The sequence below is a fragment of the Gossypium hirsutum genome, chromosome A10 (genome assembly GCF_007990345.1).
Source record: "Gossypium hirsutum isolate 1008001.06 chromosome A10, Gossypium_hirsutum_v2.1, whole genome shotgun sequence".
Lineage (NCBI taxonomy): Eukaryota > Viridiplantae > Streptophyta > Magnoliopsida > Malvales > Malvaceae > Gossypium > Gossypium hirsutum.
Window position 1 is genome coordinate 115,014,809 of NC_053433.1, and position 25,094 is coordinate 115,039,902.

The following is a 25,094-nucleotide window of genomic DNA, read 5'->3' on the forward strand; positions in this document are numbered from 1 at the left end:
AAATAATTAAGTGATGTTATGGCACAAACTCAAAACGCCGTATCATCACCTCTTAAATGCGTTGGAAACTATTAAATTGTTTTACCATATCCAAAATTGGGTCTAATGCGAACTAAAAAAAAATTAGGACCAAATTGAAAAAAAAAAGATTGAATTTAAGAGTTAATTGTTGTTTTATCCTGTTCAAATACAAATGTGTTTCTTAAATAGTAGTGATGAAAATAAAAGCATCGGCCATTGTTGTCTGAATTGGATTGGATCGACCGGACACCCCACACTCGACTCAAGGGTATTTTAGATAAATGACCTAAAGAAATTTAAAACTTATGAAAATGACACTAATACTAGATTGTTTGGAAAAATAACTTAGTTTCAATAGTAAAAGTGGGTTCCCCCACCTCAAATGGCGGCACCACCCCAAAATCATTGCATCATCATTACAAACAATTATAGGAAAAAAAAATCTTGGCATCGATATAAAATGTAGTATTTTCAACCATATTTCTAGAGTTATACAAAAAATATATATTTTTTAATATTTGTGGTGCTGCCACTTCATATGTCGTATCCAAAATAATTTAAAATTATTTTCTCCTATTGCTTACTATAAATGTGGCGGCACCACCAACTATATATACTCCAGCTTCAACTTAGCATACGTAAAAGTCTTAATTTTTTTTTTGTTATGTTGAAAAAATGAGAGATATTTATTATTATGATGTTCTTTAACGAAAAATTATTTCGTCATGACCATTATATATAAAAACACAAAAAATATATTATTTTAAGGTAGTAGTTACACGGTTAATAGTCTATCCCCTATCGAAATACCCCATTTAACACTAAGGGAGATGAGCTTTTAGTTGGTAGTGGTTATGCGGTCAAGAATTTCTGTTGGCAGTCATTACGCGGTCACGATCGCAAATTGGTTATGCTATGAAGGGAAAAGAGCCGACATGAAAGATGCTCTCAGGAGGGTAAAATGTTGGCGGAATTTTGTACCTCAAGAGAAACCAAAGATGAATACCAAGGGGTTCTTGATCGACTTGATTAAGTAGAAGTTGATGGACTTGAGCAAAATATTTATTTTACTATATTTTCGACTCTATAATGTGATGATTTCAATTGAAAATTTATTATTATTGTAATATTTGAAATGTTATTGTATTAAGAAATATTTAATCCGTTAATTATTTATATAAAATATGATTAATGGAAGGAAAAAGCATTTAAATGATGACAAAAATAAATTTATTGTTCCATATTATCTGATACATAAATAAAAATATGTTTGTCTTTTAGAATTATTTTTTCTTTAAAAAATGTAAAAAAATTGAAGTTTAATAAAATAAAACGAGTTAAATAAAGAAATTTAAAAATAATAATAGAAATAAAAAAATTGAAAATGAATAAAATATGAAAATTTAATTGAAAATTTTAATGTATTAAAAATAATTAATAAGAAGATATTAATAAGTGATTAAAAGAAAAATGAAGAAATAAAAAATATTTTTCTTATTCAATTTGAGTGCCTCCAAATAATATGGCGGCACCAAAAAATAAATTTTTTATTCAATTTGGGATCCTCCAAATAATGTGGTGGCATCAAAATATAATTTTTTTATTTCATTTTCATTCCTTCAAATAACATGGCCGCACCACAAATATTAAAAAATATTTTTTTTTCATATAACTCTAGAAATATAGTTAAAAATATCATATTTTATATCTATGTCATCTTGGGAAGTGGTAGCATCAAGAAAAAATTAATTATTTTTGTTCCTATCATTTTTTGTAATGATGATACAATAATTTTGGGGTAGTGCTGTCATTTAAGGTGGGGACCTATTTTACGGTAGAAACTAGATTATTTTTTTAAATAATCTAATATTAAGGTTATTTTTATAAATTTTTAATTTTTTATTTCATTTATCTAAAATACCCCTTGACTCAATTATTGGATTTTTACTTAAATAATATAAATTTTTTTTTACTAAAACAGGATTGGGTAAAAATTAATTACAAATATTTTTTTAACATTCCAATCATTACAAATGATTGGTGACAGGTGAGGATAGTGTTGTCGATTACTCAGATGGTACCGGTGAAGAAATGTTCATTTTACTTATTTATGGAAACGTTTTTAGGTAATTTGTAGAAAAAAGTTTTCAACTGGAAGTATTTTTTGCTAAATCAGCTGAAAAGGCTTCCAGTTGAGAGTGTTTTTCCTCTAATTTTTTTCAAGGTTAAGGTTTTTTTAAAGTAAGATTTTGGGTTTGTAAAGTAAGGTTATTTGGATTTTATGGGTTTAGGGATTTGTTTTACTTTTTTTTAGTTTATTATGTATTATTTAATTTTTAATAAATTTATGAGATTTTAAATAATAATGATTTAATTTGAAATTTAAAAACATCACATTTACACTAATTGTATATTCGACAATTAAATAATAATAATTATTTTAAATATATCAAATTATAAAATAATATTAGATAATAAATTTTAGTTGAGATAGATTTTGTATTCTTAATATTATATTTTGTATTTTTTAATTAATTATTAATAACCGAAGCAATTAATTTTTAATATTTAATTGAGAAAAAATAATTATTATTTTAAATATATTAATTTATAAAATAATATTAGATAATAAATTGGATTCCGGATAGATTTTGTCTTCTTAATCTCATTTTATGACAGAGGTTGGCATTTAAAAAATTAATTATCAGTAAAATAAAAATAATATATTATTTTATTTTCCCAATAATTTTAAGAATTATCCCACTTTTTAAAAATTTAATTTTTCAAAGTAATGTAGAATTAGAATTGGATCGATCGTGGAATTGATTCGATCAATTTAACTAATTTAATTTAATAAATCAATAAAAATATTAAAAACATAAAAAATTTGTTTCATACCTCAAGTAATTTTTGATGCAAGCAATGAGCCTAATTTAGTCTGATTTTGAAAATAAAACTCAATAAAAATAGATAAATGAAAATTTAATCCTTGAATTTTGATATTTTCTTTTCAACTTGGTCTGTTTTTATTTTTACTTTTTGCTCCATGTTGATTCCAAATATAATGGATTTCGTCAAATAATTTAATACTTTTAACACCATTAAAAGTTAATGACACGATACTTTGAAAGAGTGTCACGTCATCACTTTAAATTTTTATATAAAAAAATAAAAATAATTATAAAAAAATATAAAAATAAGAAACTTATAAAGAAAGTCAACATGAAAAGTGTTATCAGGCGGGGAAATGCTAGCGGAATGTCGTACCCCAAGAGAAACCAAAGACGAATATCGTGGGGTCCTTGATTGACCTGATTCAAGTAGAAGTTGATGGAATCGAGCAAAATATTATTTTAATGTAATGATTTTAATTGACATTTTATTATTATTGTAATATTTGAAATATTATTGTGTTAAGAAATATTTAATCTATTACTTATGTATATAAAATGCGATTAGTGGAAGGAAAAAGTATTTAGATGATGAGAAAAATAAATTTATTGTTCCACATTATCTGATACATAAATAAAAATATGTTTATCGAGTTAAATAAAGAAATTTAAAAATAATAATAGAAATAAAAAAAATTAAAAATGAATAAAATATGAAAATTTAATTGAAAAAAATTAATGTATTAAAAATAATTAATAAGAAGATATTAATAAGTGATTAAAAATTAGTTATTATGTAAAGAAAAATGAAGAAATAAACATAATTTTTATTCAATTTGGGTGCCTCCAAATAATATGGTGACACCAAAAATTAATTTTTTATTTCATTTTAGTGCCTTCAAATAACATGACGGCACCACGAATATAAAAAAAAATTTTGTGTAACTTTGGAAATACGGAAAATATCATATTTTATACCTGTGCCGCTTTGAAAAGTGGCGGCGGCATCAAGAAAATTTTATTTAGTTTTTGTTCCTATCATTTTTTGTAATGATGATACAATGATTTTGGGGTGGGGAACCCGCTTTTACTATAGGAACTAGGTTATTTTTTAAAATAATCTAGTATTAGGGTTATTTTCATAAATTTTTAATTTTTTAGATCATTTATCTAAAATACCCCTCAACTCAATCATTGGATTTTTTACTTAAATAACATAAAAATATTTATTACTGAAATAGGATAGTATAAAAATTAATTACAAATATTTTTTTTTAACATTCCAATCATTACAAATGATTGGTGACAGGTGAGGGTGGTGTTGTCGATTGCTCAGACGACACCAGTGAAGAATTATTCATTTTACTTATTCATGGAAATGTTTTCAGGTGATTTGCAGAAAAAAGCTTCCAGCTGGAAACACTTTTTGCTAAATCAGCTGAAAAGGCTTCCGGTTGGAAGCGTTTTCTCTCTAATTTTTTTAAGGTTAAGGTTTTTTTAAAGTAGGAATTTGGGTTTGTAAAGTAATGTTATTTGGATTTTAAGGGTTTTGTTTTTTGTTTTTTTGTTTTTACTTTTTTAGTTTATTATATATTATTTAATAATTTCTTGAGATGTTAAATAATAGTGATTTAATTTGAAATTTAAAAGCATCGTATTTACATTAATTGTACATTCGAATTGAAAAATTTAATTCAAATCATAATCAAAACTTGGACTACTTTGCAGGGAAAAAAGTTGTATAATTTATTGATTTGTATTGTATGGTAAAAAGACTTGAATCTATATATTCGAAAATAATGCACCAGAATCAATAATTTTCTGAAAAATTGGATCAAACTAAGATTAAAAGAGAAAAAAAAGAAGCTAATATTTCATCCATGTCAAGTAGTTGGAGTTTTGATTATGAATTGAATGATGTTTTTAATTTTGAATTAAATAATTATTATTTAACATCTCAAAAAATTATTTTAAAATATATAATATATAATAAACTTTAAGAAGTAAAAAAAAAATCCTAAACTCATAAAATCCAAATAACCCTACTTTATAAGCTTAAAACTCTAATCCTAAAAACTAAAATCTTACTCAGGGCTTGTTCTGCAGTACTTAAAAAAAATCATTTCTAGTTCCAAAAGTACTTTTAAAAAGGAGATATTAAAATTTTTAGCTTTTTCTCTACCAAAAACACTTTTAATGCTTAATTAAATTTTCACTCCTCCAATAACATAGTACTTTTCCTTTTTTTTTTCTTGGTGTTTAATTACAAATGTGTTAAAATCATTAATTAAAAATGAAAAAATATTTTTTTAAAATACTAATTACAAATATTTAATGGTTATATTTAAATATTTAAAGTATAGTTTATATATTCTAATTAAATTTTATAAATATTTAATATTTATTGCTTAAAAATATTTAAAATTTACATTTCATATATTAAAATATTAACAACAAGTCATAATAAATTTTTTAATAATATTAACTAATTTAAATATTATTTAAATACATATTTGTTACATAATAGTAACACGTCTAAAATGGACATTTTATTTCTCAAAAGTACTTTTTGATAACAATGCAAAACACTTAAAATTTAAACCAAATTTTTCAAACGCACTTCTCAAAATTACTTTTTCATAACACTTTTCAAAAGTATTGCCAAACTAAGCCTTAAAAAACCCTAATATTAAAAAAAGTTAAGGGCAAAACACTTTCAGAAGCTTTTTCAGTTGATTTGACAAAAAATATTTCAAACTGAATTTTTTTTTTGCAAATTACCTTAAAAAAATTGGTCTAATCCCGTAAATTTTTTTTCGAAAAAGGGACTTTTTTTTAAATATTGTTGAGTAAATTAGTACACAACTGGTCTAGTGAGATTGTATTTGATATTTGCTAATGTTTTGACTTTTTGGTCGTGAAAATGGATAAATTAAAAAAATAAAGCAATGATGTTGACAGGGTGATTGCCAACTTTTGATTTAATTTTTGTTTTTGTCCCTCAAAATTTGATATTTAATTTTTGAGTAAATTACATTAAAGGTCACTAAACTATTAACAAATTTATGTTTTAGTCACTCAAGTTTAAAAAGTTACAAGATGGTCATTGAACCATTCAAATGTTTTCATTAAGGAGGAGTTTGGTTCTCCGAATATAAAATTATGATCCGTAATGTTATATTCCGAAAAGAGATTATGGTGTTTGAATTTCAACATTCCAACCATCTCATAATCTCACATTATAATCATCTCATAATATATTTACGTAATCTCATTATAACCTCTTTCTTGAGTAATCTTAAATTAAGGGCAGAATCTGAATTTTAGAACAAAATTACCCTCAATTTTTAGATCAATAATATGGAAGTTTGTAAATTCAATGCTTTAGTTTTATTCAAATTTTACACAAAATTCAAACGAGATGCTTAAAATGTATAATATACATTTTATTTACATATACAAATTTTATTCAATTTTTTTTAATTTGTCTTTGAATTATTCAAAATTTATTTTATATTTTTGTTAATTTTTTTTGGCAATTTACAGAAAATATACAATTAAAATTAAATAGTATGAGAATATTTAAGGTTATTTAATTTGAGAAATCGTGTATAGAATTGTTTATGGCTCAGGTTATCCGTACAGTCTTGAAGGTTCATCTAAAATTTGGGAAGATTTGGATAAAAATATTAGGTTTGAAAAATGAATTTCAGAAAAAAATTCAGCCCAACCCGACCCGACTTGTTTTAAGTTTATAATACTCTATATTATTTTATTTTTATATATTATGTAATTTAAAACACATTAAAAAATAAACTTATACTAAATATATAATACTACTCTAATATAAAATATTAAAATAATGTTAAGATGACTATATAAAAAAATTCAATAAATAAAAAATGTATAAAATTATTAAATATTAAAATAAAATAAATATTTTTTAAAAAGTAAAAAATATAATATAGGCAGGCCTAAAATGGGCTTGAGTTAGTCTTTAACAAATAATGGCATGTTTGGGCAAATTTTTAGGCCTAGATTTCGTGTTGGGTTGAGCTTGGGTAAGTATCAAGTATATTAATATCATACTCCGACCCAACTCAACCCATAAGTATCTCTATTAATAATAATTTTATAACTTTTTAAAGTTAAGTGACAAAAAATGTAAATTTATTAATAATTCCGTATATTTTACCTTTAATTTTTAATTTTTAATTTTTTCATGATATTTTTTTTATTAGGGTGAAATTGCTCATATTTGTAGTTTAAGCATTTGACCAACAAATGTATTTATCATTAATTGATTGGATTTTCACTTGGCCCTAATTGTGTGAATAAATAAAAGTAATAAATGCGAATTTACAATATCACTTCAATGACAACAGCTAATTGTGATTATTTTGTAATTTTTTAAAGTAGGGTGACGAAAATATAAATTTATTAATAGTATAGTGATTTTAGTTACAATTTACCCTAAAATAAATGGTGCAAAATCAAGCCCAATTATGGCCCAACTTTACAAAAAAGGGCTCAAATATTTGCCTTTTAAAACCTTAAAACCCTCGATACAAAGAATTAAGCTTTTTTCTAAAACCCTAGAAAACCCTCTTGTTTTCTCAGCTCAGTTCGCATGGCTTTCGCTTCGGTTTTCCGTAAATCAGCTAACTCGTTGGCTCCACTCGCGATTCGACTCACCCGAGTCCAGAGGAACTACCACTCCTCCATCTTCAGGGCTTTGAACCATGGGTTACAATCTCAGAAACCGGCCGTTAACCGTTTTTACCCAAATAGCTTCCATTTCTCTACCGCCGTTGCTTCCAAGAAACCCTCTTCTGATGAGTCTCTTGTCCGAGTTCTTGAGTCCGAGATTCAATTTGCTGAGGGTGATAACTCTGAGCAGGTGACTAATCATTTTACCCTTTTTTTTTAAACGTTTTCTTTTTGTTAATGGGGAATTAAGGGTAAAGCATGAATTTTTGAATTTGATGTATATTGGGTTTTTATTTTTAAAATTTATTTCATAAAAATGGGAAAAATTGCGTCCTTGTTGAAAATCAGAAGTTTCCTCTAAAAGAACTTGAAGGTGCTGGAAAAACATATTTGTAATTTCAATATCATTTTCCCCTTATTTTAAACTAAATTTAGTGTAAAGATAGTAAATTGTGGGGGGGGGGGTAAAAGAAATTCTGTTTCATGTTTATGATTTTTATTCTTTGAAATGAAGATGGTGATGATCTTCATAAGAATGGTAAAAAGATTGCAATCTTGTTTAAAAAATCATTATTTTCCTGAAGAAGCTGAAAATAAATTCTGAACACGCTTGTTTAAAATTATGCTTCCATTTCTACATAAATTTTGTAATTTCAATAGCATTTTTTGAACTAAAATTGCTGTAAGCATAGAAAATTCTTGATTTTTTTTTCTGTTTCTTGCTTTTGGGTTTTATTCTTTGAAATGAAAATGGTCATCATATATTAAGCTTTGTTTTTTTTCACAGGTTGTAGGAACTCCTAGTGGATTCCCTTTTGAAGTCGAAGATAACCCTGGGACTCAAACTGTAACATTGAAAAGAGAATATAATGGTGAGCTCATAAAAGTTGATGTTCACATGCTTGATCTTAACGAAGACGAGCAAGATGAAGATGAAGTTGAAGACAAGGATGGGGATAATACCAATGCTAGAATCCCGTTCGTTGTCACCGTTTCGAAGAAAGATGGTCCGAGTTTGGAGTTCAGTTGCACTGCTTTTCATGATGGGATTGGAATCGACAGTTTGAGTTTTAGAAATCCCAACCCTGAGGATGATGAACTTGCTTATGAAGGCCCTGATTTCAAGTAAGCTTCCGTTTTCCTTTGGGTCAAATTATGGTTATGGTTCATTTGATATACTCTAATTTGAGATTTAGTGTTTGTACTTTAGTTTGCATATAACGTAGTTAGCCCAAATAGTTAATATCATTCCAGTTAAAATGTCTCAATTTTTTACATGAAAAAGATTTATGTCATAACGATGAGGTAGAAATATTTTAAGAAGTAGCTCATATCTGCAATTTAATCAGAGCAGTTAGTTGGTGCTGATTATTTGGACTAACGGATAGACATTAGACCTTATAAAAATAGATAAGGTTAATATAACTTTTAGTTCCTGAACTTGGCAATTAGGTCCACTTTGGTGCTTGTATATTTTTTTACTCAAAAATAGTTAATGGTCAGTTATTTGAACTTACTAATAGATATTATAAAAATAGATAGGGTTAATATAACTTTTAGCCCTTGAACTTGGCAATTAGGTTCACTTTGGTTCCAATATTTTTTTTTCAATTTTGGTACTTGAACTTGGCAACTAGATCCATTTTGATCCTTGAAATTTGGATTCCATCAAGAATTTGATGACAACTGGTGATGATGTTGCACAATGCTTTTACCTTTGCCAAAGGGACCAAATGGACATAATTGCTAAGTTCAGGTAAGTATAGGTACCAAAGTGGACCCAATTACCAAGTTAAGAGACTAGAAGTTATATTAACCGAAATAGATATTAAACCAGATGGGTTAAATCTCAAATTGGAGTATTGTAAAGGGACCAAGATTGTAATTTGATCTTTTTTTTCTTATAGTTTTGTGTAACTGCATGGGAAAGTTTGGATATTGATTGCTTTTTTATTGTTTCATGTGTGATTTGCAGTGATTTGGATGAGAATTTGCAAAAGGGTTTTTACAAATACTTGGAGGTTAGAGGAATCAAGCCAAGTACAACAAATTACTTGCGTGAGTACATGGCCGATAAGGATAACAGAGAGTATCTTTTATGGTTGAAAAATCTCAAGAAATTTGTTGAAGAATGAAGGGTTTATAATAGTTTCTTATATTATTGTTTATGAAGAGAAACTAGGATTATGAACTGAAATAACACAATATGCAGATTGTTTTATATTATGGCTCAGAGATTTTGCTTTGAGTGGGAACATTGTTTACCTTTTGAATAAGAAAAAAAGCCATTTTTGTGGAAGTATATATGTAGTAAGGATTTGAGGTACTGTTTAATCTTTGTTTGATGGGAATTATAAATCAATTGATTGACATTGGTTCTGGGTTTTTTTTAGTTTGATTAGGTGATTTTATTTCAAGTTACTTTTGAATAAATTATTTGTTGTTCTTGTTCTAAGTTTAAGTCCTTTTCAATTCAATTCATTTTAATTTAATTCTACACTTTTTTTGGAACTGGAATTACAGCTTGAATCAAATTTAAATTAATTTAAATATTTAATTGAATTTCTATAATTTATAAAATATATGTTTACATTTCTTTTATTATTTATTATTCTTCTCATTTTTATAAATTTTTTAGTTACTTTTGAACTTTTAAAATTTGAATTGATTTACTAAAATTCTGTTCAATCCTAATTTTCAAAACATTAAATTTTAATTTTAATTATTGATTTATTATGATAAATTGAATCAACTTCAATTTTGAATGGAGCTAGGAAATTCCAAATTCAATTGCTTTTGCATTATAACAGAAATAAAATTACATCAGAACACTTCTAACATTCTTATTTTTCTACTCAAATTCTCCCGACACAAATTACTCAAATCCTAAATTCTAATTATCACACTTGAAAAGAAAAGAATCTACTTCCTAATTTAAAAACATAAAGCATTAGCAATAATTTCACAATATTATAGTATAACAATTAACACCCTGACAAAACACTCTTATCCCAATTCAACCCCCTTCAAGAAACCAATTCAGCAGCTTCAGCCATTTTCCCCTTTGCATTTTAGGGGTATTTTCTGATACATTTTCAAGAATTTATTGGTATGTCTTTGTGGGTGTAAGTGACCCCTTTATCACCATCTACTACCTGCCCACTTCCTTTCAGAATCCTGTATTTCGGGAAGAAAAATACGGATTTATAATACAGTAATACGCACATGTGCGGTTTATTTCTCTTTTTTTTTTAGGGTGGTACCTGAACTTGGCTTCAATGTTCAAATTAGTACCTAAACTTAGCCTCAAGGATCAATTTGGCACTTAAAATTCTTGAACTTAGTTTTTTGGTTTAAATTAGTAATGGAACTTGGCTTAATAGTTCAAATTGATTCAAATAAGTCATTTACTGTAAGTACTGATTTGGACCAAAAAGGCAAGTTCAAGTACCAATTTGAACCAAGAAACCAAGATCAGGTATCTAATTGGAACAAAATATACTTTAGGTACCAAATTGAACCTTAAAGCCAAGATCAAGTACCTAATTCGAAAAAAACAACTAGATACCAAATTGAACCTTAAAGCCAAGTTCAAGTACTAAAATGTATATTTACCCTTTTTTAACTAGGGACCTTACAATGTTATCATCAATATTAAGATCAGTCAACTTTATGTTACCCAAAACGGTTTCCTATAGGGAACTTATATGTCCAAATGCATATTATATAGAATGTATGCAGTTTAATAGATCCATACCATCTTGTTGTTAACAATCCTTCAACTCCAACCGGACCCCGAGCGTGAATCCTACTTGTACTTATCCCAACCTATTGGTTATTTAAGAAAAACCAAATACTTAACTAATGATCTTTTAACATATTAAAAAGGTACTGAAAACGATAGATGCAATACCTCAGCGCCTAGACCGAATCGAGCACCATCACAAAATCTTGTGCTTGCATTGTGGAAAACAGCAGCGCTGCCAATTCAAATACAGAACATATTTCATGGTGACCAAAAATCAAAGGGAGCCGGTCTAAGCATGGAGCAAGATAATTAAAGTCTTACCTGTCAACTTGATGCAAGAAGATTTCTGCAGTTTCTTGGTCTTCGGTGATGATACAATCTGTGTGTGCACTGCAAAAAAGTAAAAGGCAATTCATGTCCATTGGCTCATGGAAACAGTCATACAACACACATGACACATAGAATTGCAGACAAAGAGATGTCGATAAGAGAAAATAACATGCCTGCCATGGTGATGGATGTGATCGATGGCTGCAGCCACGTCGTCCACTATTTCAACAGTGCATTCCATTGAATTGTATTCATGATGAAAAGAGCGTGCTTGTGGGATATTCAACAATAAACTTGCCCTTGGTCCACCATATAAAGTAACACCTGCAAAAGATGCATTACTGTTGGTTATCCATTAGATATTCCAAATATTGTGTTACAATATAATGGAAATGTGTGGAAATTGGTGAAAGTACCTGCCAAGTCCCTCTATTATAGGGACCAGATTGCAATAGAGTTAACATTTACTGTTTATAAAATGCCGTGAAAATTAATTTTTTCATTTGCAGAACCATAAAAAGCTTTCAAAATATTAACTCTGTTGAAATTTGAACTTATTTGGTGATCATGGATAATTGAAGTTTATTTCAAAAACGTTTCGAAGTACCATATATAATAAGTGAAGGTATTTGCAATGTACCTTGTATACGAAGATCAACAATTAGCTCATTAAGTGCACCATTTGTCACTAAATCTTTGTGTACAAGAAGAGTTTCCTGTCATAAGTAAAAGAGAAGCATTAAAGAACTACATAATGTGCTCGGTATAATCTGAAAATATTCAAACAAAAGAGAGCCTGAAAGAATAAAATCGACAAATGAATGATGAATAACCATTGCATTGCAAGCAGCTGGGTAATCTATTTTTGCATCCAAAACAACCCGCTTTGCCATATCCATATTAGCAGACTTATCAACATATACATGGCAAATTCCATCTGAAACAAACAGTATACTTTCACTACATGAGAACCGGGCAGCAGTATCCTTTAATCAGGCAAAGCATATGATAAATGTTTAAGACAAAAGTAACCCATCTAACCTGCATGACCAAGAACAGGAATTTTGGTTGAACTCTTGATTTGGGAAACAAGCTTGTTGCTGCCTCGTGGGATCACAAGATCAATAACGTCATCAAGCTGAAGTATAAATTTAAAGCCAAGTTACAAGTTGAACTGTGAACTGTTGTTGTAATAGTATCTGTTCTACTAATTGGTTACTTTAGGATCTACTAACCTTTAAAAGATCAGGAATCTCATCTCTTGAAGTTACAAGTCCAATAACTTTACCCCCAACAATGTCTGGAATGGCTTCAGTTATTACCTATGAGTGCAAAAGGAGGTGATAAGATAATACAAAAAAAAAAAAAAACAAGAAATTACATTTCAGTACATTCAAGAAAACTCATATTAGAATCCAAACCTTATGCAAAATAGCATTGGACCGCTTGGCCTCCTTTCCCCCTTTCAAAAGGAGCCCGTTACCACTTCGGATAGCTAATGAGGCTATCTATTCAAATCATTCATAAAGCCAGATGAGTATATTCAGAAATAGAAGCATATAAATTTAATAGGCAAACAAGAAATAGCTCTTAGCTCCACCTCACAATGCAGATAGCATTTTCCTGCCTTGGTCAAGCCAAATAATGGTTAACATACGAGGGGATATGAACATTGTCCACCTCGGTAATTAAATAATTTATTTAAACATTTTTCTTACTACACCATCGAGAAATAGTGAACTGATTTTCCAAGTTGTAGTTCTATTTGTTTACCTGTACAAGCGCATCAGGTCGAGATTCAAAAACAATCAAAAGAACACCCAAAGGACTTGAGGTTTTCTCTAAAATAAGTCCATCTGCAAGCTGAATGCAAAGACAACCATTAGATAACTATTAGTTCAAAAAGTTAAAAGCATTTCGTTAATAGCTTTGGCTAAAACCAAACATAGTTTTGTCTCTTATATAATCCCCCGAACCCTAAAAAAGGAACCCTTCTTTCCCCATTTCTTTTTAAAGGTTTAGAAATTAAACAACTATATTTCAGACCAAATAAATCTCCAGATACTACACACCTTGAGGTATAAACCTACTGAACATATAAACTACTTACTTCTTACCTGTGTTTTCTTCAAAACACGGCCGATTGGGTCTTCCATGTTCGCAAGCACACGAATTGACTTTGCAAGGCTTGCAATCTGGGGAGTATAGGAATAAATTCAATAGTACAGAACATGATCATAACTATAAATTTATATGAGAAGGCATAAGGCACAGTTGGAATTTGATGCACAAGTTATGCATCGGCTTTTGGTACTTGCAGACAAGGTCAAAGCTGAGAGGTAATAACCAGCAATAGTAATTCAAATTCAATAAGCAAAAATGGGCGAATTAGATTTAGCACCCAACCTTTCCAGGCTTCAGAGCTAGTCGAGATATCAAGGATTTCTCATATCCAGCCTGTTGTGCAGCAGCTACATCAGCTTCATTCTCAACAGTGATCAATTTTTCATTTGCTTCAAGGGCATCAGCTATGTCTAATAAAATCTTTTTTCGCTCTTGTGAAGACAATGCCTGCAGACCAAATGCTATTAAGTTATTTTCCCACTAGCCAAGAAGGTATATCTGACTCTCAACATTATAAGTTGGCAGCCGGAACCACAAGGAAGAAGTAAAGGAATGTTCTCAAAAATTGGGCACATAGAACATTTGGAGCGACAAAGCATCACAATATTACCTGAAGTCGTCTGGAACTGTCTCTTGCTGCAACTGCCATTTCACGGGCACCGACTTCTTTAGTTGGTTCCCACAAATGTGCATCCTGGTGAAAGAGAGTACCAATTCGTTGACCTTGAAGGACTCTTATTATGTTCTCAGGAGCACTTCCACTTCATAAGAAACAAAAGAAAAAATACTCACGGTTAGGCAGAAGGCAAGTGACTGACAATAGAATGGCAACATAGCATATAAATGCAGGAAGAATAATCCTATATGGGAAAAGCTACAAGTTCCAAACAAAATAAGTTTTCAGTCTTTTTCCTTGAGTAAGAATACAGATAACAATGCATGAAGATTTTTAGATGGGATGAGGCAAGAGGGTTAAATAGCTGCAATTTTCCTAACTCTCTATGTAATTACTGGCAGGATAGTAGCCAGTATGTTAATTTCATTTTAAATGATTATAATCCTAACAAAAACAGCATTCAATCATCTCATTAATCCTATTTATTATATATAACATGTGTCAGAACACAATAAAACATTGCACAGAACCAAACCTGGAATAAAGCATGAACCATACCTGGTGATAACAACAGGAATGCCAGCATAAGCTGCATTGACAGCAGCTTTTACTTTTGCAGTCATACCCCCTCTACCTACCCTTGACTTGTCTCCAAAGGTAATCTCACCCTGATGCTTTTCTTTAACATATGTGTGGATTAGCTTTGATTTTGGATCACTTGGAGGGCCACTGTAAAGACCCTCAACATCACTCAATAAAACAAGAAGATCAGCTTTTAGCTCCAAAGCGAGTAGAGCTGCTAAACTGTCATTGTCCCAAAATATACCAGAAGAATCCTGAAAAAGTGCTCACATTATGAACTTCAAGATGAGCCAAAGCTTTTAAAGCATTATTTTACCAACTTTACAAGATGCATTGGAGGCTTGAGAAAGAAACTTCTATTTATGATGCATTAAGTGTATTGGTACAGCCATCTAAGATTAAGATTCTACTTATGAATATGAAGAACAGCAGTTTAGAATGCTGCAGGCAGAGGGAAAGTATTCATCCAGGTATTGATTAAAATATTCATTAACATGTGTTAATATGCATTGAATGTGTTGGTAGAGCCTTCTAAGATTAAGCTTCTACTGATGACGAGGAACATCATTTTTCATTATAGCTTTGCACAAAAATACTAAAGGTAGAATGGGATAGCATTAGTCCAGGTAATGATATAAAGAGACACCATCACATAGAAAAAATTATCAGCATAATACCTCGTATGGAGCTTTCCTGGTACTGACAGCATCGTTTTCATTAAATATAGGAATAACTTTCAACGATAATAAAGCCTTCACTGTCTCATTTAGTTGCTTTCTAAAATCTCTATCTCTAAAATCACTGTCTGTTACAAGAAGTTGAGCTGATGAAATATCCAGCTGCAAGAAAGAAAAAGAAAATGTATTTCAAATAAGTTCAAAGCACTTGAGATATAAACATGCATATTATGTTCTAGTAAAGAAAGAATGAACTTTGGTAATGAACTTCAAAACAAGATAGTCTGATGCAGTCATGAAATAGAAAATGCGTAACCACCTCACTGAACAATGTATCATACAAAGCCATAAGACTATTTTGTCCAACGGCTGCACATGCCTTCCCATCAAGTTCTACTTGTGGCTTCTGAAGATCAGCAAAACTGCAAAACATGAGACAAGAATGAATAAGAATAATACCAAGGTAAAAGAGTTCACATCTCAAATACTAATTTTTCCCCTTTTCTCTTTTTGATGCATTGCATCAATATTGATTTTCAGGCTCAGAAAATACATCCAAACATCACTATTCAGAGCTGAAAAGGAGAAACAAAAAACCTGCTGTTGACTAGTCTCCTGTATCTAAGCCTTTGGCGACCTAAGCCAACAGCACCTGATGACACCAAAATGATCTCATATCCTTGAGAGTTCAATTCTTTTATCTGCACGTTGTTAGAAGGTTTTACCATGTTATTTCGAGGCAAATAAAACAATAAGTGCAACCACCCAAGCTTTATTCACAATGATGCATAGAAAAATAGCATACCTGCTCACATAGTGCTCCTAATCTTCCAAGTGCTAATCGTCCATCATTTCGAGTAACAACAGCAGTCCCAACCTTCAATATAAGTCAGTTCACTCAATTATCAGAACTCCAACTATCTAAAATATTAAGTTCTCTCTCATTTGATGCTGAGATGTTTAATCTGTAACTACTATATCGAGACAAGTGTTCTTGTTCTTGATCAAGCCATAAAAATAAAAAAAGAATTAAAATTAAAAAATTAATTGTAAAAATAATAAAGGGCCCACTTTAGTGGCAGAAAGTGACAAATTTCTTATCTAAAAACCATTTTTTTAAAGTAGACATCACTTTCAGGGCAATTTCCAATGATTAAGAATCCCAAGATTCCCAAGAGAGAGATCTTGAACTCTTTTAAAACATACTTTTTAAAAAGACTAATATTAATCTTCATAAAATGTGCTGTGCCATACGGAGTTCTACATATTTTCAGTTTTTCCCATCTTCATAAAAATGATTTCCATGGCAATGTCAAAGGCCTAATTTTCATTTTCTTTTTTAAAAACTTAATATTCTAAAAAGACTATGTTAACCCAATTTTCAGTTTTTCTGGTTCTAAAAAAACATATAATCTTATTCTAAAGAAAAAAATATTTTACTTCACAATCTGAAATGAAACAAACACAGACTCTATTTTTAGATTTTAATATCCTTGTACCCATTTCAAAAAAAAAAAAAAGAACAAGTACTGAGCTTAGCTTAGCTTAAAATAGCATCCAGCATCCTTAATCCCATTTTAAGATCTTCAAAAACTATATAAGTACTTTTAGCACAATTTAGGAGAAAGCATTGGAAAATGCCTTGTAAAAAAATACTTCATTTTATCTATTTTAAGTGTTCCTATCTCTTTTTTTTCGTAAAAGAACGCATGTTTTAGATACTAAAAAAACCCACATTTTCTTAGTTACAAAAGACGCATAAAGAGTAAGAAGAAAACAATCAAGGCATCCATTTTTCTTTGCAATTCCACATCTTTCCTGGTACCCAAACACCCCCTCCCCCCAAATTCAAAAACCAACATAAACCCACTAAAAAGAGAACTACAACAAAGAAGAAGAAAGAAAACTTTAAAATTAATTCATTTCTTTATCTCATTAAGCTAATCAAAAGTCAAAACTTAAACAATGTTAGGAACAGAAAAGAATGAAAGCGAGAGAGAAAAGAAACAAACCTTAATGACGATACGCTTGACGTCTTTAACAAAAGCTCTTGAACTATCCTCAGCCATTGGTTGCTGAATGGATTCGACTCAGTGACTCAGTTGTGCGTTTTTATTTCAATTCGGCGATGGGTTTTTAAGGTAGGGAGGCAGAGGAGAGAATTTGATTATTTGGTAATTAGAAAACGGTGCACAAAGACATGGATGGTTGAGATTTTGAGAAGTGTTTAGTGGGCTTTGGATTTGCTTGGGTTAAAACAGTCGGCGGTGGATGATAGGTCACATGGGACAACAAAAAAAAAGTTATTTGGATTTTTCTATTTCTTTTCTTTAATTTCTTTTTAATTATAAAAAATGTAACTACTTTATTGAAGTTTTAAATTTGTTGAAAAAAGTTTTCTTTTAGAATCACTTAACGTTAGTGTCTTTCTTAAAAAGCTATAAGCTATTGGATTAATTAGATCAATAATTAATTAGATATCGATTTAAAAAAATATTAATTCAAATGTTTAAACTAAAAAATGGTTGAATCAAATGATTAAATTAAATTTTTTTGTAAAATTTTTATAATTTATTTAATTGAATTAATTGGACTGATGAATTAATTTTAAAGGTAATTTTTTATATCCACAAGCAAATATAGAAAATTGTTATATGTCCTAATAAAATAAAATAAAAAACACGCATGATAAAATTCTAAACTTATTTATAAATGTAATAATTATTAATTTTTATATTTTTTTAAATGATACGCATGACAAATTTTTAGTTTGCCAGTAAAATAAAAAAATATCAAATAATAATTTTAATTAAATTTAAAAACTAATTTCATCAATTCAAACTAAATACTTCATCAGCAGAATTAATAAAATGGTACATGACCTCACTAATCTACTTGCCAAGTTTATAAAAATAAATTTCCATAAATTAATATTTACTTTCTGTTTTTTTTTTAAATTTTGAATCTATATTAAACGGTGGTAATAATATTTAATTTTGTTTAGTTTGATTTGCTTTTCTTTCTTGAAAATTGAAATCAAATACTAGCAAAAAAAACAGCTTGATTTAGAAAGAAGGTTTTTAAAATGAGTTCAATACCAAATCCACCTGCATCACCAACCAGCACCTTATGAAAATAATAATTGAATAATTATATAGAATTTTTTAAAAATATTTTTTTACTCCTGTTGATGACCAATAAATATATAAAGTATACAACTAAAGCCAACCAGATTTAGATTAAATGAAGGGAAAACGAAAACAAACACTGATTCCAAAGTCAAAAACCCTTGAATAATTTAATTAACTCTGAATATTAGCCTATTGGATAGGACTACACAAAATTCAGGCTTTCCTATCAAGTATTGATATTCGACTACGTGAAGTCCAGTTTTTGGGTTAGTAGGGATTTTATTATTAATTAATTTGAACAATTAAAAGGAGATAACATTTTGTCTTAAAATTTGATAATTTTTTTTAATTTAGTCCTTGAACTTAATAATCATGTGATTATGTGGTATTTTAAAAATAAAAAAATAATAAAGTGATGATATGGAACAAACATCATCACATGGACCAAAATTAGAAAAAGAAAAAATTAAGTTTAAGCTAATATGGATAAAAAAATCAAGGACTAAGTTGAAAAAATTTACCAAATTCAAGACTAGATATTGCTTTTATCTCTTAATATAATAAATTCTTCATTCTTCAGCCAATTAATTAAAAGAATGAATTGAATATCATGTATGGAATAGGTCTAATCTATGTGATATAAGACCTACGCAACCAACAAACCATAAGCCATGAAAGATTGGGCTCAAGCTAGATTGGGCTGACCGCACCAACAGCCACCATTTGTTCTCCCTTCCATATTCTGTGGTCTGCACAAGTTTTGAAAAATCCCTAAACTCTAATTTCTAAATTAAACGAGCAAAAATCAATTCAAATTGACCTATCCAATTATTTTTTATTGAGTCGGCTCAACCAAATCGGTTATAATGGTTAAGGTGATTAAAATAGGTTAGTCAGTCGTTTTTTCTCTTTTAACTGACAAGTCGTTCTCCACCCCTTTCTAATGAAGGACTATTGTGGTTCCAAAGAATCATTGCTTACCTATCTCTGACCCTCATAGCCGGACCTAAAACTGAACAGCTAATGCATTTCACTTATTGAACAAAGTTTCATAATCGATCTGTGAACCTTGATGCTCATGGTTCTCCTAGGGCAAATGAGATAGTCTACGTAGTCATGTCATGCTACTTATTGTTTATATTTCAAATGGAGCCAAAATATTTGACACAAAAAACTGCTTTATGATGCTACGTAACAATTACAGTTGACAAATGAAGACAGTGACAACCTATATATACATAACCAAGTGCAAGGGAGAGTACTTCCAAACTTAAAAAAATCACATTGACATTTACTTCTAGTTGTTCTAATGATGTTGGTCTCTTAATAGTAGGCCAACACCACCTTTGTCAATTAGATCAACCAACTCCAAAACCATATTAGTGGCACCGCAACACCTCACCGGAAAACATCGACTCCTGGGACTCACTTCTGCTACATGTTCCAATATCACTAAAACTAGCTGAGCAAGGAATCCCACGCACACAAGCTTTTCTTCTATAGGAATTTTGCTCAAACTAAACTCATTTTTGCGTAATTCACGGAAATGGAGAATCAACAGCAAAGTTTGGACCATACATGATGACTTAATGAGGTTTAGGGAAAGAACCAGACCTTGATGAAGATTGAAAGGGCCATTTGCAACAAGAATGCAGCAATCACTATTATCGTAAGATCGTTCCCTCCTTCGATATAAGATCTTAAATTTAAAGCAACAAAGCATGATGAAGCTGTACCAGTAATTAGTATAATAATCCATCGGAGAAGCTCAACTGGAATAAGCAATAGGAACTGCAAATATGTCATAAAATACAGCTCAGATGATTGTAAAAGAAATTATGAATGATTAATATTTTTTTTTTTGGGTGAAAAGAAACAAAAGGACCAACTAATTAGTTACATGAATATGAACAGAAAAAGAACCTCTAGACTGATCCTCCTCTAAAAAATTCCGAATCATAAAAGGAGGAAAAACAAAATATTATTATGTTCTGCTTCATAAGAATGCATGATATAACTCATGCTCTGTTTGGGAACATGGATTTGGATTTCATTATTATGTAAATGGTAAAAATGAAATGCATATATTATGGACGAATTAATCGGAATTCAGTGTAATATACATCTAAAAGGTATAAAAACATGGATTTGTTAAATCTAAAAATATTTTAAGAATTTCGAATTCATTACTAAATACATATCTAACAAATCCATGGAATTGAGAAATTATTATGGATGTTGCGTTTCTAAATAGTTTCCTACTCAATTTAATTACTTTTGAAATCCAAATCCGAATTCTAAAATCCAAGTTCCCAAACACTACCTTAAGGTTTTCTAGATGTGATCAACAATTACAAAACCTTGGACGCATCAATGAATATGCTATCCTTGGGTCATAAATACTTCAGAATTAGCATTTAAGGTTCTCTAATAAGGAGAGAATTAACAAGACGATGGCTTTTTGGACTTGAATGGCAAACTAAAACTATAAAGGGAAAAAAACTTACCGCAGTTGGCACGAAAATGGAGAGAGAATAACCCCACATGCACCAAAATCGTATAAGGCTAGCATTTGAACCCAGATACTGAAGCAAGAAGTAAAATGCCATTGGCACCACAATTGCATAACCATAGATTCCAGAAGCTGCTACATTTACATAGCCAACATCAAAGCTCCAAGTAGTAGTCCCATCAGTGTGCTTTTGCATAAGGTATGTGGCAAAGTTTCCAAAGCAAGAAAGCATAAAAACCAATGTAGTTGTGATCCAGATAAGCCCATACCTAATATATGCAAAAAAATCAAGACAAATAAAAAAATTTTCATTTTTAGCATGCTCCCTTCAATGCTTCTCACATTCATGTCAAAAATAAAGAACCAAGTAACTAAGACTTTCTAACTTTTTAAGTTTATGAACCAAATTAGTTAGCTCGCCCTGATTTCCCCAAAGCTTGTTTCTTGCAAATGGAAGAATGCCTAGGTCAATGGGTGCTTTGATTGCTTTCTATACTACTTTTTTTCCCATACTATACCGCTAGAGATAATATGCTTCTATAAGGTCAAAGAACTCCATAAACTTTTCTCTTCCAAAGGATAACTTTCAATTCCAAAAATAGAATGATGAAGCTTCCAAGAAAACAGCTTTGCATGTCTCATTTCATGATACAATGGCATCAAAGGAAGAATTGAATGGGGGAGGGAAGCATACTCACAAATCAGGGTTAGCCTCGATCTTGTTGAAAAAATCTCCAGCTGTAGGATGAAAGGAACTTATCAGTCTGTTTATTACAACATCTGTATCCACATTAAAATACTGTGTGTAGGATGAGATATTAAACACTCCCTTCCAGTTGTTTGGTGGCTGTTGTTCAAAGCTTTCTGTATAGGATAGACAAAGGGATGATCAAACATTAAAATTCCTTCAGAAACACTAAATAAAAGCATTAAAATGTTACCATAAGTGAATTAGCCACATATCCTAGGCCCAAAGGTGTTTCAGAACATGAATGCAAAATCAGTGGTTTATATTCCTTAGTTAAAAGAGGTACACACACAATTCAATAACGGCAAATGCAGAGGATTGAGTATTCTCTACATTCTAACTTAAAGGCATGTAAAACATAAATCTTCCTCGAATAAATTTCCCTAAGATACCAGATGTAACTTCCAATAAGAAGATCCATTCAGTTCAATGATCAAATCTCCAATATTTCAACTTTAGATGCTGTGATTTTGAAAGTTTCTGTTTCATTCAATTAATATCAATAACAAATTTGGTTTATTAAAATCATTCACTGAGACATTAATTGTTGCAAATATAGCAGATTTTCAATTCTATCACCAAAATATTAAGAAATAAAAAAGAATTATCACTTCAATCATAACATTTCAGACTAAGATACAAAGAAGATTGATAAATTTAACTAAGATTTCTATAAAAACAATAAAAATTAATTTTAAAAATATAATATACCAGCTGGAGCTTCAAGAGTTTGATAACCTCGGCCACTACCACTATTTGGAGGAAAATTTTGCATGCTTGCTTCAGGAGCTACAAAATTTCAATTAAAATAATTAATAAAGTCAAATTCGCAATTAATGTAAACAAACTTTTCCAAAAAAACAAATCTAAAAGATAATAGAAAAAAGCACCTGCATATGAGGATTTCTTTTCTTCATTTATAACAGACTGAAACCCAAAATGAAAAAAAAATAAAAAATAAATTACATAGAAAATGCCGAATCTTAACAATTTAATTCGAAAAAAAGAAATAAAATCGTAAAATTAACCGAAAATTGGAAGAAAAAAAAAAGAGAAGAGAATATTAAGAAGCTTACGGGAACTGAGCCGAGTAAACGACTGGTTGGAAGATTTGAAAACGATGATTCATCCATTGAAAAATAAGAGGTGGAATCGAGAAAATACGAAAAGTATTTTTTTTTCTAAGCAGAAAAGCGTATTTTTTAAAAGAAAATTTGGGAATTAATTTTTTGGAAAGTTGTGGAAATCAGTTTAAAGGAGAAAAACGATGCGTTTTGCCGTAAATTGGAGGCAACGGAGACGACGAGGGAAGGGAAAATATCAAAATACTTGACTGATCAACGGCACATAACTGAAATTTCTCTCTCTTGTTACGCGCCATTTAGGAGCGCTGAGTTTCACGCGTTTGTTGCTTTTTTTCTTGTTTTCCAGCAAGGTTCATATGATTTGGATTAATAATGAGTCTTATTGTATGATTTTTTTTTAAAGAAAAGAATTATGTATAATCTTAAATTTTCTTTATATTTTTGAAATTTTTACCAACATGACATGCAACGTCTAAATATCAATCCATGTGATGGATCACGTGTCAATATATTAGTATTTTTATTTGTAACATCAGCATTAATTTAACTGTTAAATTAATCATTATTGATTTTTGTTAATAAAGAAGTTTGATTAATTTAAAATATTTTATTCTCCATGTCCATGTTGTAGTTCATATTCAAAGTTTGTCATTACCTTCAACAATATCGTCTTTAAAATTCAAACATATATTTTTTTCTGAGAATACAATATGTCTTAGTAATACATCCAATTCATTAATTTAATTTTCGTAATTGAATTTTATTTTTTATTTTTACTTTTGGGCTCATTTGCCAAATATAAATACATAATTAGTAGAATTTTCAGATAAATTATATTACTAGTCACTTAACTATTTAAATTTGTCATTTTTTTATCATTTGTCGTCTAACTATGGTAGTTTTTAAGATTGACATGATAACAACTTTAACCGTTAACATTTATACATTTATATCAATTTAGTTTCTAAAAAATTTAACTCTCGACATTCAATATTTCCATTTTTTTTCGTTTAGATCTTCGTCTGGTCTCTCCAATTCTCCACCAAATTGATATTGAAGTAGTTGATCTCTAACTCATTTCATTTGACATTGTACCATTTTCACCCACGATCCCATAACTCTTGATGCCACAAGATAATCGAGTAACAACTCAATTAAAAAAATAAATATATATTTTTTATATGATAATTAATGTTATTACGATAATGTTTTTATCTTTTCACACTTTAAATAAAATAATTAAAAATCAAATATTTAAAGATTGAACACGTACTTAATAAGATTTATATATAAGTTTTTTATTATTCCGGTTATAATAATTGTTGAATAAAATTTAAAATAAAATATTTTTTACATAGAATGTTTTCTTACACTCACATCATGAGTGTGACATAATTTAACAATATTTAAAAAATATAATAAAACCAATATTTTTGGAATTGGATAGGTGGTCAAATTTAATTTTAATTAAATAGATTATTAAAGATTCATAAAATTTTAAATAAAAAAAGCTAATTCAATCGCCAACTCAATTGGTTTTTAAATCCGGTTCAACTAATTCATACTAGTCAATCAATTCTATCCTTTACTCTAGACTGACGTATCAAGGGGTGAGCATTGTAACACACCTAACCCGTATCCATCACAAGAACCAGGTTACGGAGCATTACCGAAGTTTACAGATCAAACAGACAGAAATTTTAAACATTTCATATCAGACAATATTTAGGTCTGAAACCAATCAAACTCCTATATACTGTCCCTTATTCGAGCCCTCGAGGCCCAAAATATGCGTTAGAAATAAGTCGAGACTAATTTGGAAACTCAGAAAATTTTTTGGAATACATTAAAAATTTTCAAATTTGCAGAGTTCACACGGTCGTGTCTCGACCTATGTCCATGCCTGTGTAACTCTTTAA

At 29.5% G+C, this 25,094-nt stretch overlaps 3 protein-coding genes across 4 annotated transcripts; 1 reads left to right on the plus strand and 2 right to left on the minus strand.

Annotated features, from left to right (window-relative positions):
- Positions 1-7,469: 7,469 nt before the first annotated feature.
- Positions 7,470-9,992, plus strand: LOC107935333 (uncharacterized protein At2g39795, mitochondrial). The gene is made up of 3 exons (XM_016867904.2): positions 7,470-7,812; positions 8,410-8,747; positions 9,598-9,992. Exons 1-3 carry the CDS (start codon positions 7,543-7,545, stop codon positions 9,755-9,757), a joined length of 768 nt encoding a protein of 255 aa, XP_016723393.2. The 5' UTR covers positions 7,470-7,542; the 3' UTR covers positions 9,758-9,992.
- Positions 9,993-10,400: 408 nt separating this feature from the next.
- On the minus strand, positions 10,401-17,971 carry LOC107935332 (delta-1-pyrroline-5-carboxylate synthase). The gene is made up of 20 exons (XM_016867902.2): positions 17,712-17,971; positions 16,505-16,576; positions 16,297-16,400; positions 16,019-16,121; positions 15,700-15,861; positions 14,999-15,276; positions 14,435-14,585; positions 14,107-14,271; positions 13,818-13,895; positions 13,474-13,563; positions 13,122-13,208; positions 12,936-13,022; positions 12,742-12,838; positions 12,534-12,637; positions 12,341-12,416; positions 11,874-12,024; positions 11,692-11,760; positions 11,536-11,602; positions 11,380-11,450; positions 10,401-10,799 (listed from the first exon to the last, which is right to left on the minus strand). Exons 1-20 carry the CDS (start codon positions 17,766-17,768, stop codon positions 10,718-10,720), a joined length of 2,151 nt encoding a protein of 716 aa, XP_016723391.2. The 5' UTR covers positions 17,769-17,971; the 3' UTR covers positions 10,401-10,717.
- A 1,978-nt stretch (positions 17,972-19,949) lies between these two features.
- Positions 19,950-23,477, minus strand: LOC121207812 (protein YIPF1 homolog). 2 transcript variants are annotated; one of them, XM_041078196.1, is made up of 6 exons: positions 23,167-23,477; positions 22,981-23,017; positions 22,802-22,879; positions 22,041-22,206; positions 21,338-21,611; positions 19,950-20,621 (listed from the first exon to the last, which is right to left on the minus strand). In XM_041078196.1, exons 1-6 carry the CDS (start codon positions 23,221-23,223, stop codon positions 20,427-20,429), a joined length of 807 nt encoding a protein of 268 aa, XP_040934130.1. In that variant the 5' UTR covers positions 23,224-23,477; the 3' UTR covers positions 19,950-20,426. The 2 variants fall into 2 exon arrangements, with proteins under 2 accessions (XP_040934130.1, XP_040934131.1); XM_041078197.1 differs by lacking the exon at positions 22,981-23,017 and having other exon boundaries at positions 23,167-23,310.
- Positions 23,478-25,094: the final 1,617 nt, after the last annotated feature.